General features: G+C 34.6%; 2 protein-coding genes across 3 annotated transcripts; one reads left to right on the top strand and one right to left on the bottom strand.

Moving 5' to 3' along the window:
• Positions 1–319: 319 nt before the first annotated feature.
• On the top strand, positions 320–9,869 carry rpe65b (retinoid isomerohydrolase RPE65 b). 2 transcript variants are annotated; one of them, NM_001089433.2, is made up of 14 exons: positions 320–360; positions 628–710; positions 3,200–3,350; positions 4,054–4,161; positions 4,255–4,396; positions 4,467–4,614; positions 4,699–4,780; positions 5,996–6,128; positions 6,250–6,389; positions 6,539–6,668; positions 8,602–8,716; positions 9,030–9,124; positions 9,199–9,310; positions 9,401–9,869. In NM_001089433.2, exons 1-14 carry the CDS (start codon positions 350–352, stop codon positions 9,547–9,549), a joined length of 1,599 nt encoding a protein of 532 aa, NP_001082902.2. In that variant the 5' UTR covers positions 320–349; the 3' UTR covers positions 9,550–9,869. The 2 variants fall into 2 exon arrangements, with proteins under 2 accessions (NP_001082902.2, XP_073765058.1); XM_073908957.1 differs by having other exon boundaries at positions 324–360; positions 4,275–4,396.
• Positions 9,724–21,341, bottom strand: si:ch211-198n5.11. Its single transcript, NM_001113652.1, has 13 exons — positions 21,243–21,341; positions 17,654–17,950; positions 17,385–17,581; positions 16,762–16,940; positions 15,902–15,982; positions 15,248–15,426; positions 14,305–14,497; positions 14,124–14,215; positions 12,667–12,823; positions 12,379–12,501; positions 11,890–12,014; positions 11,707–11,788; positions 9,724–10,026 (listed from the first exon to the last, which is right to left on the bottom strand). The coding sequence occupies exons 1-13, from the start codon at positions 21,260–21,262 to the stop codon at positions 9,940–9,942; spliced, it is 1,812 nt and encodes a 603-aa protein (NP_001107124.1). The 5' UTR covers positions 21,263–21,341; the 3' UTR covers positions 9,724–9,939.
• Between the last annotated feature and the right edge of the window lie 470 nt (positions 21,342–21,811).

Below are 21,811 nucleotides of genomic sequence, written 5' to 3'. Positions count from 1 at the left end.
CTTTTTATTTGTATTGTTTTTCTAACTGAAGGAATGCTGTGATTGATTGATTGAATCCCAGTGTGATTTGTCTTATTTTAAAAGATTATTAAAAATCATAAAAATTTATATATTAATAAAACAAGTTTTCTGCATATTGATCCCATTGACTACAGGTTAAAATGTGTTTTTGATTGAATATGTACTGTCTTTCAGGAAGGTAAACATTAGTGAAGTAGTTCTTGGTTTGAGCACAAAGAGATTCTTGTTTCAGAGGCTTTTCATTCACTGGAGTAGGAGGAGCTTAAGACTCTGTGTCCATGCGAAGCACTTCACGTTTACACACACTCAAGCATCGTCTTACTTCAACATGGTCAGTCGGTGAGTAATGGAACTATTTTCACTCATACAGCTTAAAGTCTGCTTTTATTTGCTTGGTGAAGGGTGAAGATGGTTTAAAAAGTGATGTTTTCTTCTTTAAGTTTGTTTATTCCCTTTTGAAGAAAGATGACATGATTAAGAACAATGCTAAATGTTTCCAAGGAATGTATTTAACATTATAAGTGAAGTTGTTTTGTTTTTTCAGCTTATTTCTGCTCATATTCAAAAAAAAAAAAAAAAAAAGGTGGCATCTGTTTTTATTCACAGTCTTGAACACCCAGCCGGTGGATATAAGAAAGTCTTTGAGTCGTGTGAAGAGTTAGCGGAGCCCATTCCTGCTCATGTCTCAGGTTTGCATGCTTATAATCTAATCAAGCATTTCTGTTTAATACTTTTCCACATTTATTTTCTTCATGCTTTCTTGGGAAATGGGGGTTTCTGTTGCGGTCAATGTAAATGCCTTGCAGCCAGAGATGGGCAGTGTGATAAGTGTATTTCAAAAATAAAAAGCATTTTTTAATTTGTATACAGTAGGGATAATGAAAATGGCTTCACATTTTGTATTAAAATACTTAAGTGTTTGTTTTGTTTTGTTGTTTTTTAGTTTAAAAATATTGTTTAAGAGTTTCTAAGACATCTATATTATGTTATTCCAAATATTTGACCCCTAATTAGTGGCTTTACTTAGTAGTTCGCCCAGACTTGTCGAGATTTGAACAGAAAACTTCACTTTAAAACCCAAAAATTTAGGCTTACCCCCACATTTGAGGAAACTGATAGCAAAAAAAGCAATTTGAGCACAGTAAACCCCAATAAATGAAGAGAACTCAAACCAACTGAGTACTGTAAAACTCAATAAGTTGAGGCAATTCAAACTGTTTGAGAATACCGATTTCAACAAACCATTTAATTTAAAATAACTAAGTACTGTGAACTTACTTCATTTAAGTTGAGGTAATGGGCTAATTAATTACTCATTACCTTTAACACCGAGTTCAAAACTCTTTTCAAATGAGAATTAACTTTCAGTAAATTTTGAGTTAAGTACACTCATTTCATTTGAGAAAGTTAACTGTTGGGTTTTACAGTGTGATCCATATGGAAGAAATTGGTCAAGGCTTGAAGTATGAATGGATAAAGAAAGAGTCAGGTATTAGATTGGAGAAAAACTCAACAAGCATTGAAAATAGTATGATTAGGCCAATAACAGAATATGACAGTGTATTGTATTATTCAGCATCAGCATGTTTGCTAAAGTAATTAGCTGGAGAACAAGTTCTGTCCTTAAGAATGGAACATATGAAATATGCTGCAGAAATGGCAAATTATAGATGTTGTTCTGATGTTCACAGAGTGAATCCATTGAGCCTCATCTAGTTAAAAAAGTTGGGATTTTATTTTGGGAGCATGTGTACACTGTAACAATGACTGTACATATTATATATATGTTAGATATACAAATAATAGTAGCTTTAAATGGAAATGTGATGCAGATGCCAAAAGAATAGAACTAGACAACATTAAAAACATGTCCTGGACCTACAGTATAATGATACTTACAGTACCTTCTTGGCTCTTCTGAATGCTAGCAGTTGATCTCCAGCTGCAGTTTATAAGTAATGAAAAGCTCCTAAATGGCCAGGGGTAATCCAAATGGGTGGAAATTTGAATTCCAAAGGGGCTGTATAAAAGTCCTGGGCATTTTTCTTTGGGATTTATTTATTTAATGTCTTGTACATGACACAGAGTGCAACTTATTGTGATATTTAAATGTCTACACATACCCCACAGTAAGCTAATGTGTCTTTTAAAGTCTTCACCCAAAAAAAAAAAAAAAAAAAAAAAATTATATATATATATATATATATATATATATATATATATATATATATATATATATATATATATATATATATATATATATATTATTTTTTAAAATATATATTAATTATAATTATAATTAAATATATATTATAATTAAATATATATATTTAATTATAATTAAATATATACATCCGTTTGACAGCACACTTTCTCACATATTTTTTATTTTATTTTTTATTTTTTTAATGTGTATGCATTGTGAGGATTTGCAGCACGTATACTGTCAAACGGATAAAGATCTCTTCTTAATTTGCTGGTGTTTTCTTAAATTGCATGTGTTTTCTTAAATTGCAGCATGTTAAGCTATCTTGGCCACCATAATACTATTATTCAAAAAAGTTACTGAAATACTAGACAACATTGAAAATTTGTCCTACACTATAGTGAGAGCCCTACCTAAAATACGTCTTTGGCTGTTGTAAATGCTAGCAGTGGATCTCCAGCTGCACTTTATAGGTAATGAAAAGCTCATAAATGGCCAGGGGTAATCCAAATGGGTGGTAATTTGAGTTCCAAAGGGGCTGTATAGATGTCCTGGGTGTTTTTCTTTGGGATTATTTTAAATTAAAGTAACTTTTAAGTAGGTTCAAAGTAGAAAACTAATTTTTTTAAACTTAAATCAAAATATAATCTTGTTTTGGACAAACTTAAAAACATTACGGTAGTTTGTTACAGTTAAATTTTGGAATTACCTTGAAATTATATTTTTGACTTGGTTGTAAATGAAAAATTTATTTTAATATTTATCAATTATTTATTTTTCCCAAATAACTTTTTAATTGACTCAAAGGTAAAATATGGAAAATAGTCCCTCCTACCTGATATATACTTGAAGGTGTACCCCTAGAGATGTCATACTGGCACAATATAACAAACCTCAGGTTATAGGGCAGCAGCAGTATACTGTAAATCAAAGTAAATACAAACACACTCCTTTTCTCATTATATACTGTAGGTAAAATCCCAGCATGGCTGTCTGGAAGTCTGCTCCGCATGGGCCCTGGGCTTTTCGAGATTGGAGATGAACCATTTAACCATCTTTTTGATGGCCAGGCTCTCATTCACAAGTTTGACCTGAAGGACGGACGTGTAACCTATCATCGCAAGTAAAAATCTAGACCTTCTCACATTTTAAAAAGTTAATCAAGCGATTTTTGTCAAACAATGTTGTTTATTGAAAGCACCAAAACAAATATGCTATAAACCAACAGGACTGTAAAAAAAGGGGCGTGTCTGGTAGCAGAGATACCAAAATAGGGTATTTCTACTACTACTAGACACACCCCTTATTGCTGATTGGCTGTGAGTGTGTTATTGATATCTGGGTTTAAAAATCTTTTAATGCACATTTAACACCAGATCACTGCTCATAATTAGTGTTCAGGAATTGATATGAACACTTCAAAGAATGAAAAACAACATTTTGAAGGCATTTGATTTATTTTAAAAGCAAATATTGCAGTTATTTGAAAATATATTTTAATAATGCATAAATTCCAAGAGAAAAATACCTCATTAAAATTTTATAAATATTACAGAAATAAAATTCTTTCAAAATTTAAAATAATAAAAAGAAAATTATATCTGGTGACTTTTAATGGCAAAGTATCTGACCTCTAAACAAAGAGCGCAGGAGGGTTAAAAATCCAAAGAACTTTGAATGAACATTCAGTTACTGAAAGGATGTTTATTCGTAGCATTGAAAGAATCTAATCATAAAGAATCGAAGAATGCCAAAACATTCCATATTAGCTGGTTATACAATAAAGGACTGCCTTTAAAATGCATAATAGCCATCTTCCTCTTCAGGTTTATCAGAACTGATGCTTATGTGAGAGCCATGACAGAGAAAAGGGTTGTGATTACAGAACTCGGCACCGCTGCATATCCAGATCCATGCAAAAACATCTTTTCCAGGTCTGGAGAGTATTTTAAGATCAGTTTAATATATATGAATCGAATGATAGAGTTAAATCTAATTTTTCTAGTGCATCCTGTTTTACACATCAGGTTTTTCACTTACTTCCAAGGCACTGAGGTTACAGACAACTGTTCTGTAAACATTTACCCCATCGGTGAAGACTTCTATGCCTGCACTGAAACCAACTTCATTACCAAAGTCAATCCTGATACCCTGGAAACAATAAAAAAGGTAAGCTTTTGCTGATATTTGAGGGCATGAATCAAACTGAAATCATTTATTGTTTCTGTTTCTTCTGTAGGTGGACCTCTGCAATTATCTGTCGGTTAATGGTTTAACAGCACATCCACACATTGAAGCAGACGGTACTGTATATAACATTGGAAACTGCTTTGGGAAGAACATGTCCCTGGCCTACAACATTGTCAAGATCCCGCCACTACAAGAAGGTTAGCATGTTGATTTAACAGCATAAAAGGCCTGTATAAATAATATATTATAACGAAAGTTTGTTTTATCATTTGTTTAATTAGAAAAATCTGATCCACTTGCGATGTCAAAGGTTTTGGTCCAGTTTCCAAGCAGTGAAAGGTTCAAACCATCCTACGTTCACAGGTTATTATAATATAATATAATATAATATAATATAATATAATATAATATAATATAATATAATATAATATAATATAATGGTATGTGTAATTAAAGGGGGACGTAGGTCACTATTTCCTCAAGTGCTTCCAAACCTTTATGAGTTTTTTTTTTTTAATGTTGAACACAGAAGTAAATACCTTGTAAATATTGGAAACCGGTAGCCACTGACACCCATACAAGAAAGAAAAAAACAGTACGGAAGTCCACAGCAGTGGTGAAATGAGTACTCAAGTTAAAGTACTATTACTTGCCTAAAAATGTAGTGCAAGTAGATTAAAAGTATGTGTTGTAAATATTACTCAAAGTATGAGTAAAAAGTAGCCCTTTCAAAAGTTCTCAAGAGTAGTGAGTAGTGAGTATTACGCTTTAAAAAGCTGATGCGTTTACATGTAATTTTTGGATGTGTGTAAACGTAACATTCTGTAGTGCATTTGTTTATTGCTCAGCAGGCACTCAACATCATCAGACATTAATATAAGGTTTGATTCAGGTTGTGATGTCAGGTGACCAAAATTCAATGTCTAGCCAGCATCAAAGGACAACATGAATTTAATGTCCAATTACGACGTCAAATTTTGTTGATATTTGGCTGATTTTAGGTTATGACCAAAATCCAATGTTTAGCCAACATCTTAAACCAACATCATATTGACGTCAAATATTGACATTTATTTATCAGGTATGGCAACCAAAATCTAACATCTGATAAACTTTTATACTTGCAAACAATTTGCTGCAATTATAAATCACCCATGTCTTCAGGTAGTTCATTATGATGAGCTTCATCTTCTATGTGTGATTTGATTGGAAATAAATCAAAGAACTAATTTTCATTATCCCCATTGACAGGAAAAAATAGTGAATGCAGGTTGAAGGAAAGTAGTGGAGTAAAAACTAAACTAAAAATGTTCTTAAGGGAAAGTAAAAGTAGACATTTTTAAAAGTACTTAGTAAATTACAATTCCTGAGAAAAACTCGTCAACTACAAGAGTTTTAGTAATTGTAATTTGTTACTTTACACCACTGGTCCACAGCTATCGGTTTCTAACATTCGTCAAAGTATCCTGTTATGTGTTCAACAGAAGATAGAAACTCAAACAGGTTTGGAACAAGGAAATTGAGTAAATGATGATCGAAACAAATGTTAATAATCAACAACATTATATTTTTATGCAGCTTTGGCATGACAGAGAACCATTTTGTGTTTGTTGAAACTCCGGTGAAGATCAATCTGCTGAAATTTCTCACTTCCTGGAGCATCAGAGGGTCAAATTATATGGACTGCTTTGAATCTAATGACAGAATGGGAGTAAGTCAGAACTTATTCATATTTCAGTGGTTAATTGGAACATTTGAGATCCAAAATAACCCAAAAATGCAGTAGGTGTTTTGTGCATTGCCTCATCATCTTGATTTGGTTGCTTTCCCAGACATGGTTTCATCTGGCAGCCAAAAATCCCGGCAAATACATCGACCACAAATTCAGAACATCTGCCTTCAATATTTTTCACCACATTAACTGTTTTGAAGACCAAGGCTTTATTGTTGTTGACCTGTGCACATGGAAAGGGTAAGACTGCTTGATTTTTATGCTTACTGAAGTTTTAGCAAACTTCTCAAAATAAACAAATAATTAAATGTATTACACTTGCACATCTGATAATAGCAACCAGCAGCTTAGATTGTGATTGCATGTGGTTTTTCTCCTTTTACTGACAGCCATGAATTTGTGTACAATTATCTATATTTGGCAAATCTGAGGCAAAACTGGGAGGAAGTCAAAAAAGCAGCCCTGAGAGCTCCACAGCCGGAGGTGCGCAGATACGTGCTTCCACTGGACATCCACAGGGTAACAAATACATTTTTGTTTTTGGGTTTTCTCTTATTTCAAGTTTACAATTGCAAATTTGTTGTCAATTTTTGAATGCAACTACAGTATCTATTGCTTTTTATCTCAGTTATTTGTTTAGGGTTTTAGTTTTGTTAGTACATCAAATTAAACTTAATGAAAATGAGAAAGCTGAATTAATATAGGTTTTGCATTTCTGTATTTAAGAGACGACATATTTCGCCACAAATGTTTTTAACTAACCAGCAACACATTGCATTTAGGCATGTAGATGCGGTTTCATAAACATTCCATCAATGGGTGTAGCGGCTACATAAAGCAATGGCTGAGAGGCTAAACCAGAGACATGTTTTGTGACAAACATCAAACAATAAAATAAAAACAAAGCAAGAAGTTTTTCCAATGTCTTCTGATTTTTGATATTTTGACAGTGCAGATTTGATTTGATTTTGTTCAACAAAGAATACCTCTCTCCATCGGTGAATGAACAGGTGACCAATATAAACCCTCTATATGTGACCCTCCACCTTGATCACGTGACACTGTTAACCATTTCATGTCTACTACAATGGGGTTTACTGAGAATAGACTGAAATAGAGAAAATATCCAGCGAGTGGTAGTTTTATGGATGAAAATGCCTTTTTAAGGCCTTTTGTCATGAAAACTAACCACCAGGTCTGCTTTAATAAGAAATAATTTCCTTATGGGTGATTTTAGTGGTTTCCAATACTAGGAACAGGAACACTTTATTTTGATGGTCCATTTGAGTATTAGTAGACTATTTTGATGGTCCATTTGAGTATTAGTAGACTGTTTGCTTAATATCTGTTGATACTGCTCCTTCAACAGACATTTAACTGACTATAGGAAACTTTGCAAGTACATGTCAACTTACGCTAGCCCTAACCCCAACCTAACAGTCTACTGGCAGTATAATCTAGTGAGAATTAATTGCAATGTAACTTAAATTCAACAAACGAACCATGAAAACAAAGTTTGACCCTAGGAACTATTAAGTGCTATAAGCAAACGGTGATATTAAATGCAGTGCTAAACAAAATCAACAGCTGGAGAATGGCGGACACCATACAGAAGCTGTGTTTTTGTTGTGTGTTTTGGACCATAGATGTATTTATGCGATTGGAACAGCAAAAAGGAGGAGTGAATCTCCAATCTTTGTATTGTGGCTTAAAAAATATGGAGATGAATGTGACAGAATAATTATTGCTAATTTGAGCTTTTTCTATGTTTATGTCTAGAAATGCTTTAAGAAACTATGAAAAAAGTGTTTTGTGTGGCATGCATTTACCAAATCAGCATATACATGTGTCACTTCAGTTCTTATTGTGTTGAGTAAGACCATGCTGTCAAGTAGTAGCTCCATTAGTATCCACAAATAAGGTTTCTAGAACTAAAATGATTCCCAGTTCCTGCTGTGCTAACATGCCCAACTCTAGTTCTAGTAACTCTGAAAAAGTTCCTCCGTTGTGAATGCCCCACATAAATGTCAAGATTCAGGGGAAAATGGCCAGGGTCAAGCTGATAGAAAGACAACAGTAACAGAAAAGAATCTATAAATGCACAACACATCGAACTTTGAAACAGATGAGCTACAGCAGCAGCAAAAGAACACACTGGTGACACTTCTGTCAGATAACAACAGCAAAGGCTACAATTCACACACTCAAGATTTGTTTGTTTTTTTAGTTGAACAAGTAAGCTGGATCAACACAATTCTTGATTTTTTTTTTTGGGGACAACTTAATTGTTTTATGTTCAATCCACTTAATTTGCAAAAATAATTCATTTAATTTAATCGATTTGTGTTGGGACAGCATGAAGAATTTTTTTGCAGTGCACAGGCTCACCAAAACTGGACAATAAAAGAATGGAAAAGGGCCTATTAATTAGTTTGTTCCTTTGTTTTTGCAGGAAGAGCAAGGGAAGAACTTGGTTTCTCTTCCATACACCACAGCCACTGCTGTCATGTGCAGTGATGGAACTGTTTGGCTCGAACCCGAGGTTCTTTTCTCTGGACCACGTCAGGGTGAATATTCAGCACCAAATGTGACTTGTAAAACACCATAAATGGCACCATTTCCAATTAATACAGAACACTTTGATATCCATGTATCTTTTTATTCTTTTGTTAGATCTGAGCATACCATGATAAAATGTCATAATTTTCCTCATAAAAGATTTGCTCATGTAATCACAGATATTCAATTCTTAAATGTAATTTTTACATAACTATTGATATAAAATATTTTCACTGTTGTGTTTGTGTGTTTGTGTGTGTGTGTGTTTGTGTTTGTGTGTGTGTTTGTGTGTGTGTGTGTGTGTGTGTGCGCGCGCTGCAGCTTTTGAGTTTCCTCAGATAAACTACAGCAAATTCAACGGGAAAGATTACACCTTTGCCTATGGACTCGGACTGAACCACTTTGTTCCAGACCGGGTGGGTGTGACATAGTGCTTAAAACATTGTCATGGTCAACATTTGCTTCATGTTTGATTTTTGTGGGCTTTCAGATTTGCAAGCTGAATGTGAAAAGTAAAGAAACCTGGATCTGGCAGGAGCCGGACGCCTATCCTTCTGAACCACTGTTTGTACAAAGCCCTGATGCTGAAGATGAAGACGATGGTATTCCTATTCTGCCACTAAACTAAACATACAAACCAAATCTGTTTATGCTCCTAAAATAAGCCAGTCTTTTTCTTGTGTTTCTCTCAGGTGTTCTGTTGAGTATTGTAGTGAAACCTGGAGTTTCTCAGAGGCCGGCGTTTCTCCTCATTCTCAAGGCCACTGACCTGACAGAAATAGCACGTGCGGAGGTTGACGTCCTCATTCCTCTTACTCTCCACGGCATCTACAAACCTTAGAGGATACCAGGACTTTGGATTTCAGTACTTTGTCCATGTAACTGCAAGTTATATGACCCGATATGTTTATAATCTAATAAACATACAATATAATAATACAAATGAACATATACCCAGTATATACGTTATATACATATACAATGACTTACTGCAAGATCCAAAACATTTTTTATAAACTTTTTAATTCATTTATGAACAATTGTTTATTAACAAGTACACTATATGTACAATTTAGTTTACATCAGCCATATGTATCAATCATAAGGCACTGTTGGCAATTACAAGCAGATTTTTTATTAAAATAAAGATATGTGCTATTAGTTATTAGTTTATTATTTGAATAAAACACCTTAAACAAGCTCATCCATTAAGGCTTCTGCAAATGTAGTGTTAGAGTCTGAGAAGAGGAGACCTCACTTTCTCTCTGGATAGTTGATACTCTTGTTGCTTAATGATTTCCAGACACTTGCTTAAAATCTGAAATGAAAACAAAAGCATTTTTATTAAGCATTTATTTATAAACTCGAGTGTGATGCATATTTTAATTATTTTTCAAAGAATATATTTTATATAAAATGATTATAGCAAAAATGTAAATGAATGTTTTAAGATAAAGAAAAAAAATGCTTAGAATTGTATTTGTGTAATGCAAGATTTCTGCAAGTGTCACTAAGTTAAATTTAAGACATTATTAAGACCATTATGAATGACATTTTAGACTTATACAGGGCTAAATGCTAAGGTTTTTTTATATCCCAGATTAAAAAGATTTTCACTTGCCCATTCAAAATGATTATAACTTAAAACATTTAATAATACTACATTAAATAATAGTTTAATTTATAAAAATATAGGTCAGGTCAGTATCCTCAGCAGTAAATAAATTTAGAACTTTTAAGCAAATGTTTCTGTAAGGAAAGTAACTAAATGCTATTTGTATGATTCGTGAGATGGATTGTTGGTGATTGTATGGATGTTAATGGCCAGATTGGGTAGCTATACATGAACAAAGAAGGTCTTAAATCTCAAAACTCAAATTTTTGGCCTTAAAAAGTCTTAAATTTACTAAAATAATACTTGTACTGTAGGCCAAAACCCATACAATCACCAACAATCCATCTCAATAACGCTTTAAACTTTTTAAACTTTAAAATGGTTTAATTTATTTCCTTAGAATAACATTTGTTTAAAAGTTCTCCATGTACTTACTGCTAAGGACACCGACCTGGACAGATTGTTGTGCACAGATTTAGTATATTATAGTTTTTAAAACTTAACATTTGTTCGGTTTTTGTATTTTAAAGAAAGTTTATGTTGGAAAAAACGTGTATGGATACAAGTAGAACTTGCTTGTTTTTACACAATATTTAAAATATTTAGCTAAGAAATTATATCTAAAATATTTAATTGTTTATTATTACTGTATTATTGTATTATTAAATGTATCAAATTCTAAGATTTTTGATGGGTCAAATAAAAATCTTTTCCACCTGGGCCATTTGAAAAATTCTCTAGCGTTTAGCCGTTTATGAGTCTAAAATTTCATTCATAATGGTCCTAAAAATGTCTTAAAGTCCTAAATTTAACTCAGTGAAACCTGCAAAAACCCTGATTAAGACCTGTTAAAAAAAAGATTTGAATCTTAAAACACAACATTTCAGTAGATTTAAGACTTTTTAAAACCCTGCGGATACCCTGTAATTGCATCATGTACCATTGTTATCTCATAACCCAAAATTGTCATCATTTACTTGTCTCAGCACTCATTAAGACCTCATTTCAATCATTTAAAGTACATCAACTTTGTTTTTTATTAAAACATGTAAATGATATGTAAATAAAAAGGCCTAAAGCTCAAAATAAATGTCATTTCAGATTACTTTGATAAGTGGCTTTTAAATTTGCTAAGAAACTAGCCTAGAAGCTAACCTTTTAACTAAGAGAACTAGTTTGGCTTTTAAGGCATCCAAGCATTTAAAGTTGACTCCACTGAAAACCTCAACAGCTGTTTGTCATTATGATCTCCAGTTAACATCTGAATTCATTTCTGTGCTTTTATTTGTGATGTAGATGATGTTTTGCCTCTTTTTTTTAAGAGTTAAATGAAAATTAAACCAAAAATAATTAAGTTAAGTGAAATAAATAAGATTCTTTTACCTTTCTAGTGTCTTGAGGTAGAATAACGCCATCATCCCACAGTCTGCCAGTGGAAAAGAAGGCTGAACTTTCTTCCTCCAACCTTTACATACACACAAATAACCATTTAGTTATGAATCTTACACTTGCAGACCAATATACATATTTACATACACACTAATATATATTTACATTGGCTCTTACATCTCATTGATCTGTGTGATTTCCTCTTCAGTTTGCACAAATTCCTCAGAGTAGCCCGGGGCCAAAATCGACACTCTTGCATTGGGCCACAAGAACAGGAAATTGGGGTCAAAAGCCCTTCCGCACTGAAAAGGAAAACAAACAATCAACAAAAGGTTTGAAAAGTATTTAGCCTGTTTTCCTCATATTTGCGTGGGTTTCCTCTGGGTGCTCTGGTTTCCCCCACAGTCCAAAGACATGCGGTATAGGTCAATTGAATAAACTAAATAGTCCGTTGTGAATAGGTGTGTATGGATGTCTCCCAGTACTGGGTTGCAGCTGGAAGGACATCTGCTGTGTAAAACATATGCTGGGTAAATTGACGGTTCATCCCACTGTGGCAACCCTAGATGAATAAAGGGACTAAACCGAAGGAAAATGAATGAAAAGTGTTTTGTTTTGTTAGACTATTTAAAGTTTTTACATTCACATCAGTATTTATGGACTGACCATAGCATAGCTGTCACCTCCATGGCATCCTCCAATAACCACAGTCATTTTGGGAACAGAAGCGCAAGCCACAGCAGACATCATAGACCCCTGAGCCTTCAGTCTGTTAGTGTTGGACTCAGCCTGTGAGAGAGAGAGTAGAGAAACAGAGGTTTAGAGGAATGAAGAGGAGGATATTGTTCTATCTACAGACTTTTGTATTAAAATGTCAACTTTTCTGTGCATTACGCATGTTTAAAAGGAACTGGAAGTGATGAAAGTCTGCACATAACTGTTCTTCTGGTTTACCTTGGTTTGGGAGGTTGTGTGTGCAGGTTCTGGGGCCGTGTTTTGCAGGAAGATGAGAGGAATGTCTCTCTGGTCGCACAGCTGAACAAAATGGCTGCCTTTCAGGGAAGCTTCGTATGTCAGCTCTCCGTTATTTGCCACAATTCCAATTTGATGTCTGAGGAATGATGAGGAGAAATAAAATCATATTTAAATGAAAATCAGGGTGAAGGAAGGGTTTGCCACTGCTAATATCTTCTATCAAATGATCAGACAAGCATGTCAAAAGTATGATTATTAGCCAGCTATGGTTGCAGATTCAGTTGTAGTTCAATGATTTGGTGTTTTCTGAATTCAAAGCTTCAGTAAACATGCGCAAACAGTATCACAATCCTGTGTGGTGAGCAACATAGTTTCTTTTAATATGATATAGGCAAAATAATAAGCTAACAAGCTTTATCTTCTACTTCATACATATACAAATCACATTTTAGTTTATCAGAATTAAAAACATTTTCTTGATGTTTTGACATATAAAAGGTCATCCTAAAATAAAAACATCCAGCAAGTTTCAGAACTTAAAGCTTTATGGTTAGCCTATTAACAAATTATATTGAAGTGAATCTGCCTAAATGATTTGCTTCTACCTCAATGCCTGTTAATATGATCTGAAGAATGATAGAAATTGGTAGACTAAACTTAGTAGTCATACACAGTAGGAAAAAAAATCCTATGGAAGTCAATTGACTAAGGGTTTTCAACATTCTTTTGTGTCCAACAATAGAAAGAAACTTAAACAGATTCAGAATAAGTGGAGGCAAGTAAAAGATGACAAAGTTTACATTTTTTGTTGAACTATGCCTGTAATGTTGTTATAAAAGTGATATTATTATGGGGGCGTCACGATGGCCTCACAGCAAGAAGGTCGCTGGTTCGAGCCTCAGCTGTCTGTGTGGAGTTTGCATGTTCTCCCTGTGCTCGCGTAGGTTTCCTCTGGGTGCTTCGGTTTCCCCCTCAAGCCTAAAGACATGCGCTCTGTTTTTTGAGAAGTGCTTTTCATATGATATGTGAACGACCTATGCAGCTTTACTGTAGACATTTTCTCAAGCAAAAATGACGTGGACTGAAACTTTGTCATACACCACGCCCACCAAAAGGGTACCCTTGGTAGTGGAAACACAAGCCTGATAAAGGTGACCCGTACCGACCCGAACCGTACCGTACTGTACCAGTCAGTGGAAACGAGCCATAAGTGAACTGGGTAAGCTAAATTGTCCATAGTGTGAATGAGTGTGTATGGGTGCTTCCCAGTGATGGGTTGCAGCTGGAAGGGCATCTGATGTGTAAAACATATGCTGGATAAGTTGGCGGTTCATTCCGCTGTGGTGACCCCTGATTAATAAAGGGACTAAGCTGAAAAGAAAATTAATGAATGAATGAAAAAATATATAAACGCCATAAAAAGAAGTGATTAATACCCATCAATTCTGGCGAACCCAGTGAGGAGGGTGGTCCCATAACGGGCCTTGAACTCCTGAAATCGACTTCCATCAGTCAGTCGACTCACAATCTATGCAAGGAATTTAGAAAGAAATAAGTATCTAAACACCACAAACTATATAAAATCATCTGAAACTGAGCTTATGAGTGGGTCTTTACCAGTCTGATGTCCAAGCTGTAATTGTAACTCCGCGGTGCAAGACCCATGAGCTCCTCTGTGCTATACAGAGGCTCCTCGACCTGAACGCTGTCCTCTTCTGGGAGCTCATAGTTGAGGGTGGAGATGATGTTTCTGGTGTATTCATACGCCTCTGACTCTACTGCCGCAAAATGGTCTACACAGCCACTCACTCTGGAATTAAAAGCAAACTATAGTATTATATTACATAATATAATATAGTATGATATGATTTAATATAATAATATAAAATATATTATTGTTTTAAATAATATTATTTTAATAGATTGTTATTTTAATTATCAATTATAATAATTTTTAAACTGAAATGTACATACAATTTTATAATAATACTATTTATTATTTTAAATGAAAATGCATTTGTTTAGCTTAATTTTATGGCTAAAATTATGTTATTAATATTACATTTTGCGCAAAACTATATAGCTTATGTTTTATCATAGTATATTTAGCATATTTAACTGGTAATTATGACTATTTCACTTATTTATTTATCATTAGAGTTATGCAATTACTTTAACAAAAATAAATAATATAAAATAATATATAAGTCATCGAACATTTTTAAAAGTAGAAAGATACATTGGCCAAATATTGGCCAAAAAATACAAACAACAAAATTTCTACAAAATTTTATATATTATTTTGTTTCTCTTGATTTTTCCTCTTTTTTTAATTTATGTTTTTTATATTTTTTCCCAATATATAAATTTAGGCTACTGTTATCATTATAAACTATTTTGCTCTTGCTTTAAATATACTAGAAAACTGACAATCAACAAAGCAAAGCAAGAAAGAATTCAGCCAGTGTTAACTGCCACATATTGATCAATATTCCTTGATTAAAAACATGGTTATGGGATTATAGTTACAAAGACACAGTCAGGAAATGCAAACAAATACTCTGAATGCAGTCTGGCTCCTCCTAGGTCCTCTGGAGAAACCTCCTCCCCGGTGGCAGCCTTGACCAGCGGTGGACCTCCCAAAAATATAGTTCCTATCCTGTGTACGATCACCGCCTCCTCAGACATAGTGGGTACATAAGCGCCACCAGCTGTACACGACCCACACACCACTGCCACCTACAGGAAACAACATCACACGGCTACAGATTAAACCACTGATTTGCAAAGTGGGGGTCGCTGAAAAGTGGGAGTCGTTTGGTGATTTCCAAAAATCTTTTTTCAATCATTAAAATTACCACATATTATTCATAAGCTACTGAAGATAAAAAATAGTTTATAGTTATAGCTTTATGATTTTTTGCGACCATTGGAGTGATTGCATTACATTAAAGACACAGCAATAGCGTCAAATGCAGCAGAGTGATTTTATGGCACCAGGTTAAACTTTCTGTTACCTTTACAGCACTCACATACATTTAAAAAAATTAACAAAGAACAGACTTGGACCTATTAGTGTGTGTATGTGTGTGTGTGTGTGTGTGTGCCGTGGCATGCAAGGTTTGTATATTTAAAACCACTTTAGAGGATATTAAGGGTGAAATCCCTGAAAACCAAAAAAAAGTGTATTTGATTTTGTGCTTTGCATTAATACCTGAGGAATCTTCATCGCAGACATAATTGCTTCATTGTAAAAGGTGCGTCCTCCATGGTTTTTATCAGGAAAGATCTCTGACTGTCAGAAAAAGCAATTACATAGCAAGACACTGCAGTTGAATATGGAAAAACATAGCTAACATTATGTATATAAGGTGTGATATGTAAAAAAAAAAGATATAAATAAAATTTGTGGAGATTTATGGCTTGCAAGGCGAAAAAAAAACTTTTACCTAAATTTCGAAATATGTATTGTAATTAAAATGTACATATACAAATTCATTAAGTGTGACAAAAAAAAACACTAAAACTGTGTGCTGTTGAGGATGTTTTCATCCACTCTTAATTTGGCCACAACTTTCTCTGTGCTTCAGCAAATCAAATGATTTTTGTTGACTAATCTTATTTTGACACATATTTTGGGAAAATGCTTTTTTCAAAAGCTCAACAAAACACAAAATTTCATGACTTTGTAATCAAAATAATGTCATTACAAGAGGAGATCAATGGGACAAATACAGCCACGAACATAACAAAAGGGTAGTACATTTGACTTACTGTAGCTCTTCTCAACAGGGAAAACGATCAACAATCAACAATGCATGATTATATGGTGTCAAGGCTTTGCAATCAAAAATGTGATCAGAATGACAGTCAATGGGGCAAAAACAGCCACCAACATAACAAAAGGGTAGTCAATTTGAACTATTCACAAGGGTTAAAAGTGTATTTGAGATGTTTTCTTCACATTAGACTGAAACAAAGACTTCAAAATCTGAACTAAAATTTGACAGGTGCATGAAGAACAGTGTTTCTGCCTGCAGTGTTTCATCTTAATAGATCATAAATGTAGGTTACCTGAAGAGGTAAAAATGCTCCACCACTGTCCACCAAGTAAACGAAAGGCAAGCGATTCTGCATAGCCACAATTTGTGCCCGGAGCTGTTTTTTGACAGTGATGGGATACGCTGTACCACCTTTCACCGTGGCGTCATTCGCGCTGAACATGCACCAAAGTCCATTAATTTTACCAATTCCTGTGGGAAAAATATACAACAGATAAAGCAGTAACACATAATATCTACCAATATTATTATTTAATTTTAGATATAATTTATAGTTCAAAACCAAGACCCTCACTTCTATCCCCTACCTCACCACACGACAAACCCAAAACATTATAAATTCTGAGTGTGCTTCACACAGGTGAGTGGGCTTGACAAACCACCTGTAGAAACGCTCTTCTCTCTCTCTCAAAAAGAAAACCACACTCCACACATCTCTAAACCTACCCAAATACCTAAACCCAACTACTACCTTGCTAACTATTAATCGGCAGGTAATTAGTAGTTTATTGAGCTAAAAGACTTACTTATTTGTTTGTTAATAGCGTGAATCGTACCTTAAAATAAAGTGTGACCGTAATTATCTTCAAACCAGGATTAATAACTTTGAGCCTCTTATTTTATTCTCGTTTGTACCTGTAAGACATCCAGCTGATGGTATGTCTCCATAAGGCAGGCCGAGTCCAGCAAAAGGCGAGAGCTCTAGATAATCTTCATCATCCAGCAACATGCGTAGTCGTTCTCGTACCAGAACCTTTTGATTCCTCTGTGTGTGCCGCGCTATAGCGTTTTCACCACCACCCTTCATCACCTTCTCCTTGTGCTCGAAGTATCTGATGAAAGACCGGTTTTCTGATTTAAAAACATATATAGTGTAAATCTAAATGTATGAGAGTCAGGCTTACTTCTGCTGACAGACGAGGCTGTTCCTTAGATTGGCTTCATACACGTGTCTGACAGCAGGAAGAAATGCTCCATCTAGAACTGGAAATGCACTTGGCAGGCGTCTCCTAGAGCTCATACAGCGCTTTGATGATGATGATGGCAGCTGTGTGATGGGTCGCCACCAGCCACCTGTATGTGTGCAGGGGTGTGCAGAGCTGCTGGCAAACTTTGCTGATGGATGCCATGACTGTGGATTTTGAGAGAATGACGCTCTGGCGAGATGATGATTGAGTTTATTCCCATTTATGTTGAAAGATCTGGTGAAACAAAAACAATTCATGATAATTATTCCTTCATTTTTTAGCTTAGTCCCTTTATTCATCAGGGGTCGTCACAGCGGAATGAACCGCCAACTTATCCACCATATGTTTTATACAGTGGATGCCCTTCCAGCTGCAACCCAGCACTTGGAAACATCCATACACTCTCTCATTCACACACTTACACTACTGACAATTTAGTTTACTCAATTCACCTAGAACATGCAAACTCCACACAGAAATGACAACTGACGCAGCCGAGGCTCGAACCAGCAACCTTCTTACTGTGAGGCGACAGCGCTACCCACCGCACCAACCCACTAATTAATTTTAAAAACTTAAATAGATATTTAAAAAATTAATAAATGTTTATTGGGACCCCCAAATAGGTTTTAAGATAGTTTTACTTAAAAAAATGTATGCTTTGGCAAAATAAATAAATAAATAAATAAACAAACAAAACATGTTCATGATTCTACAAGGATTTTGACTAAATGGTTCTGAAAGAAAAAAAGGTACATTTGTTTTATCCACTGTCTAAAATGACTGCAGGTGGCATGGTGGTTCAGTGGTTAGCACTGTCGCCTCACAGCAAGAAGGTCGCTGGTTCGAGTCCCAGCTGGCATTTCTGTGTGGAGTTTGCAAGTTCTCTCCATGTTAGCGTGGGTTTCCTCGGGGTGCTCTGGTTTCCCCCACAGTCCAAAGACATGCGGTATAGGTGAATTGGATGAACTAAACTGGTTGTAGTGTATGAGTTAGTGTGTGAATGAGTGTGTAAGGGTGTTTCCCAGTATTGGGTTGCGGGTGGAAAGGCATCCGCTGCGTTAAACATATGCTAGAATAGTTGGTGGTTCATTCCACTGTGGTGACCTCTGAAATAGAGACTAAGCCAATTCCTTTGGGAAAACATATACAACAGATTAAGTAGTAACTCCACACAAAAATGACAACTGGCCCAGCCGAGGCTCAAACCAGCAACCTTCTTACTGTGAGGCGACAGCGCTACCTACTGCACCACCGCACCAACCCACTAATTAATTTTAAAAACTTAAATAGATATTTAAAATAATTAATAAATGTTAATTGGGACCCCAAATAGGTTTTAAGATAGTTTTATTAAAAACAAAATGTATGCTTTGGCTAAATAAATAAACAAAACATGTTCATGATTCTACAAGGATTATGACTAAATGGTTCTGAAAGAAAAAAAAGGTACATTTGTTTTATCCGCTGTCTAAAATGACTGCAGGTGGCATGGTGGTTCAGTGGTTAGCACTGTCGCCTCACAGCAAGAAAGTTCGAGTCCCGGCTGGCATTTCTGTGTGGAGTTTGCATGTTCCCCCAGTGTTCACGTGGGTTTCCTCGGGGTGCTCTGGTTTCCCCCACAGTCCAAAGACATGCGGTATAGGTGAATTGGATGAACTAAACTGGTTGTAGTGTATGAGTTAGTGTGTGAATGAGTGTGTATGGGTGTTTTCCAGTATTGGGTTGCGAGTGGAAAGGCATCAACTGCGTTAAACATACGCTAGAATAGTTAGCGGTTCATTCCACTGTGGTGACCTCTGAAATAGAGACTAAGCTGAAGGAAAATGAATGAATGAGTGAAAATGACTGCATTGAATTAAAATGGGAAACTAATTTATTTCAGGGAAATATTTTGTTGTGCACTAAAGCTAAATCTTACTGAAAGCTAGCTTTTCGAGATGTGAAACTCAACGAAATCAAAAAATATCTAATCATTTTTTATTGGGTTTTTCTCAACATTAAATCAAGACATCTAAACATCTGAACATCACATTAAATCAAAACGACTCCAGGACAGGGCATCGCTGTGGCGCAGTGAGGAATGAATGACTCCAGGAAAACATACAAAACTTAAAAATAATAACAACAGTAAAAAAAAAAAATCTATAAATAAATAAAAATAAATAAACAAAATAAAAAGGTTAATAAATATTTTACATACAATATCAACAGTAATTCACAATTTAACTTTGATGTTTTATTTAATTTCTATGCTGTCAGGTTTACTTGGTTGCAGTAGTGTAGAAAGGGATTCCAAATGCTATAAAAATCTTTTAACTTCCCCTTAATAATGTATGTCAGTTACAGGACATTACAGGACATTTCCTTGATCAGAAGAGAGCCTTTGTAAAATAGTTTTTGAGTCATATTTCAAATCAGAGTATTGGCCTATTTTGAAGCATTTTTCACAACAATAAAATAATTAAAATAAATGATAAAAATGTCCATCGGCTTTTTCTACTTTTGCAAAGGGTCCTATTTAAAACAAGATTAAATTTCAGTCAGTAATTCATCCAAAATTTACAACAGCTTAAGTTGGAAATATAATTTTCAAGTCTATGCCATAAAAGTGGTTAAAACTCCCAAAATGTAAAATAAATACTACATGTTATCTAGCAAAATAATTTAGTCAATATTTTAGTAAATAAAAAAATGTATAAATAATTATTGACATAGGGTGACACAGTCGCCTCACAGCAAGAAGGCAGCTGGTTTGAGTCCCAGCTCTGTCAGTTGGCATTTCTATGTTCAGTTTGCATATTCTCCTTGTGTTAGTGTGCATTTCCTCCAGGTGCTCTGGTTTCCCACACAGTCCAAAGACATGAGCTATAGATGAATTGAATAAACTAAATTGTCTGTAGTGTATGAGTGTTTCCTAGTACTGGGTTGCAGCTAGAAGGGCATCTGCTATGTGAAACATATGCTGGATAAGTTGATGGTTCATTCAGCTGTGGCGACCCTGATAAATAAAGGGACTAAACCAAAGAAAAATGAATGAATGAAAAAAAAAAAAAAGATTAAGGAGCATCAAAGTATAATAATAATAATATAAATAAATAAATACTTGTAAAAATGTTGCACACCTGCATCCAGCTATGGTAAAATAGTGCAGGACATATAAAATGTCTGATGACAAAGTAGATTTCAGACGACAGACCACATAAAATACTTATTCATGATTACATTACTTAAATTATAAAGATTATTTTAAAATAACTAATTGGAGCACTTCGGTAAAATATTTTAGTAATGCATTAAAACAAATAAACGCAGAACTCGTTCATTTCAGAGCAGTGTACCGTTCACTTTGCATTGATCTTTCTGTTGATAATTGTTTTGTTTACTTTGGTTTGCTGCTTGCTGCTGTAGCTCTCTTTTCTTTAAGTGTGTCAAAGGTCATTATGAGATCGCTTGCAAATGCAAACACCCTAACAAAACCGCGTTACCACATTAGCTTACTATAACATAAAGCAGAAGACCTTACCGTAATAAACAACAGTGCATGATGAGACAACAGGCACAGCTCTAAAGTTATTGAATATGATACAGTGTAACCAGAAAATAGGTCTGGAAGGAAACAAGCATAAAGGAACGTTTGGGTTTGCGATTTAATGCAAATGTATCAAAGTGGATTAATGGCCACTAGAGAGCACTATTTATTAGTAAATGAAACAGACACGACTTCACTGTTCTGAGTTTATTGTGAACCGTTATTCTATTCTATTCTATTCTATTCTATTCTATTCTATTCTATTCTATTCATATACAGTGGAAGCTGTTTGTTTTGTACAAAGAATGATTATTAATAGATAACTAAAAGTAACTTTTATTAGTAATTGAAACTATAACAGTAATAACTTTGGTACAAAAGAGTGTTTAAATGAGTTTATTTGATTAGGTTACTGATCCAGTATATAATTAAGAAAGAAATCCTAATCATTTCTCATCTATTTCATGCCATAATTTCAAGCTTTTACAGAAGACGAACTGTGCAAATGAACACGCAAATCAAATATGAAGTAATTAATGTTCAATATGAGAATGTTGTTGCAG

Source organism: Danio rerio, chromosome 8, assembly GCF_049306965.1.
Source record: "Danio rerio strain Tuebingen ecotype United States chromosome 8, GRCz12tu, whole genome shotgun sequence".
In the NCBI taxonomy this organism is placed as follows: domain Eukaryota; kingdom Metazoa; phylum Chordata; class Actinopteri; order Cypriniformes; family Danionidae; genus Danio; species Danio rerio.
The sequence above is the reverse complement of the archived record's forward strand: the minus strand, read 5'-3'. Positions and strand labels throughout refer to the sequence as shown.

Bases quoted from the DNA above. Each gene is read 5' to 3' on its own strand.
- rpe65b (NM_001089433.2), top strand. The intron at 711-3,199 runs GTTTGCATGCTT...TATATACTGTAG, and splicing joins CATTCCTGCTCATGTCTCAG to GTAAAATCCCAGCATGGCTG. The intron at 4,615-4,698 runs GTTAGCATGTTG...TTGTTTAATTAG, and splicing joins GATCCCGCCACTACAAGAAG to AAAAATCTGATCCACTTGCG.
- si:ch211-198n5.11 (NM_001113652.1), bottom strand. From the start codon at position 21,262: ATGCACTGTTGTTTATTACG. The intron at 17,582-17,653 runs GTAAGCCTGACT...GTCTTTCATCAG, and splicing joins AGCCTCGTCTGTCAGCAGAA to ATACTTCGAGCACAAGGAGA. The intron at 12,015-12,378 runs GTCAGTCCATAA...TTTCCTTTTCAG, and splicing joins GAGGTGACAGCTATGCTATG to TGCGGAAGGGCTTTTGACCC.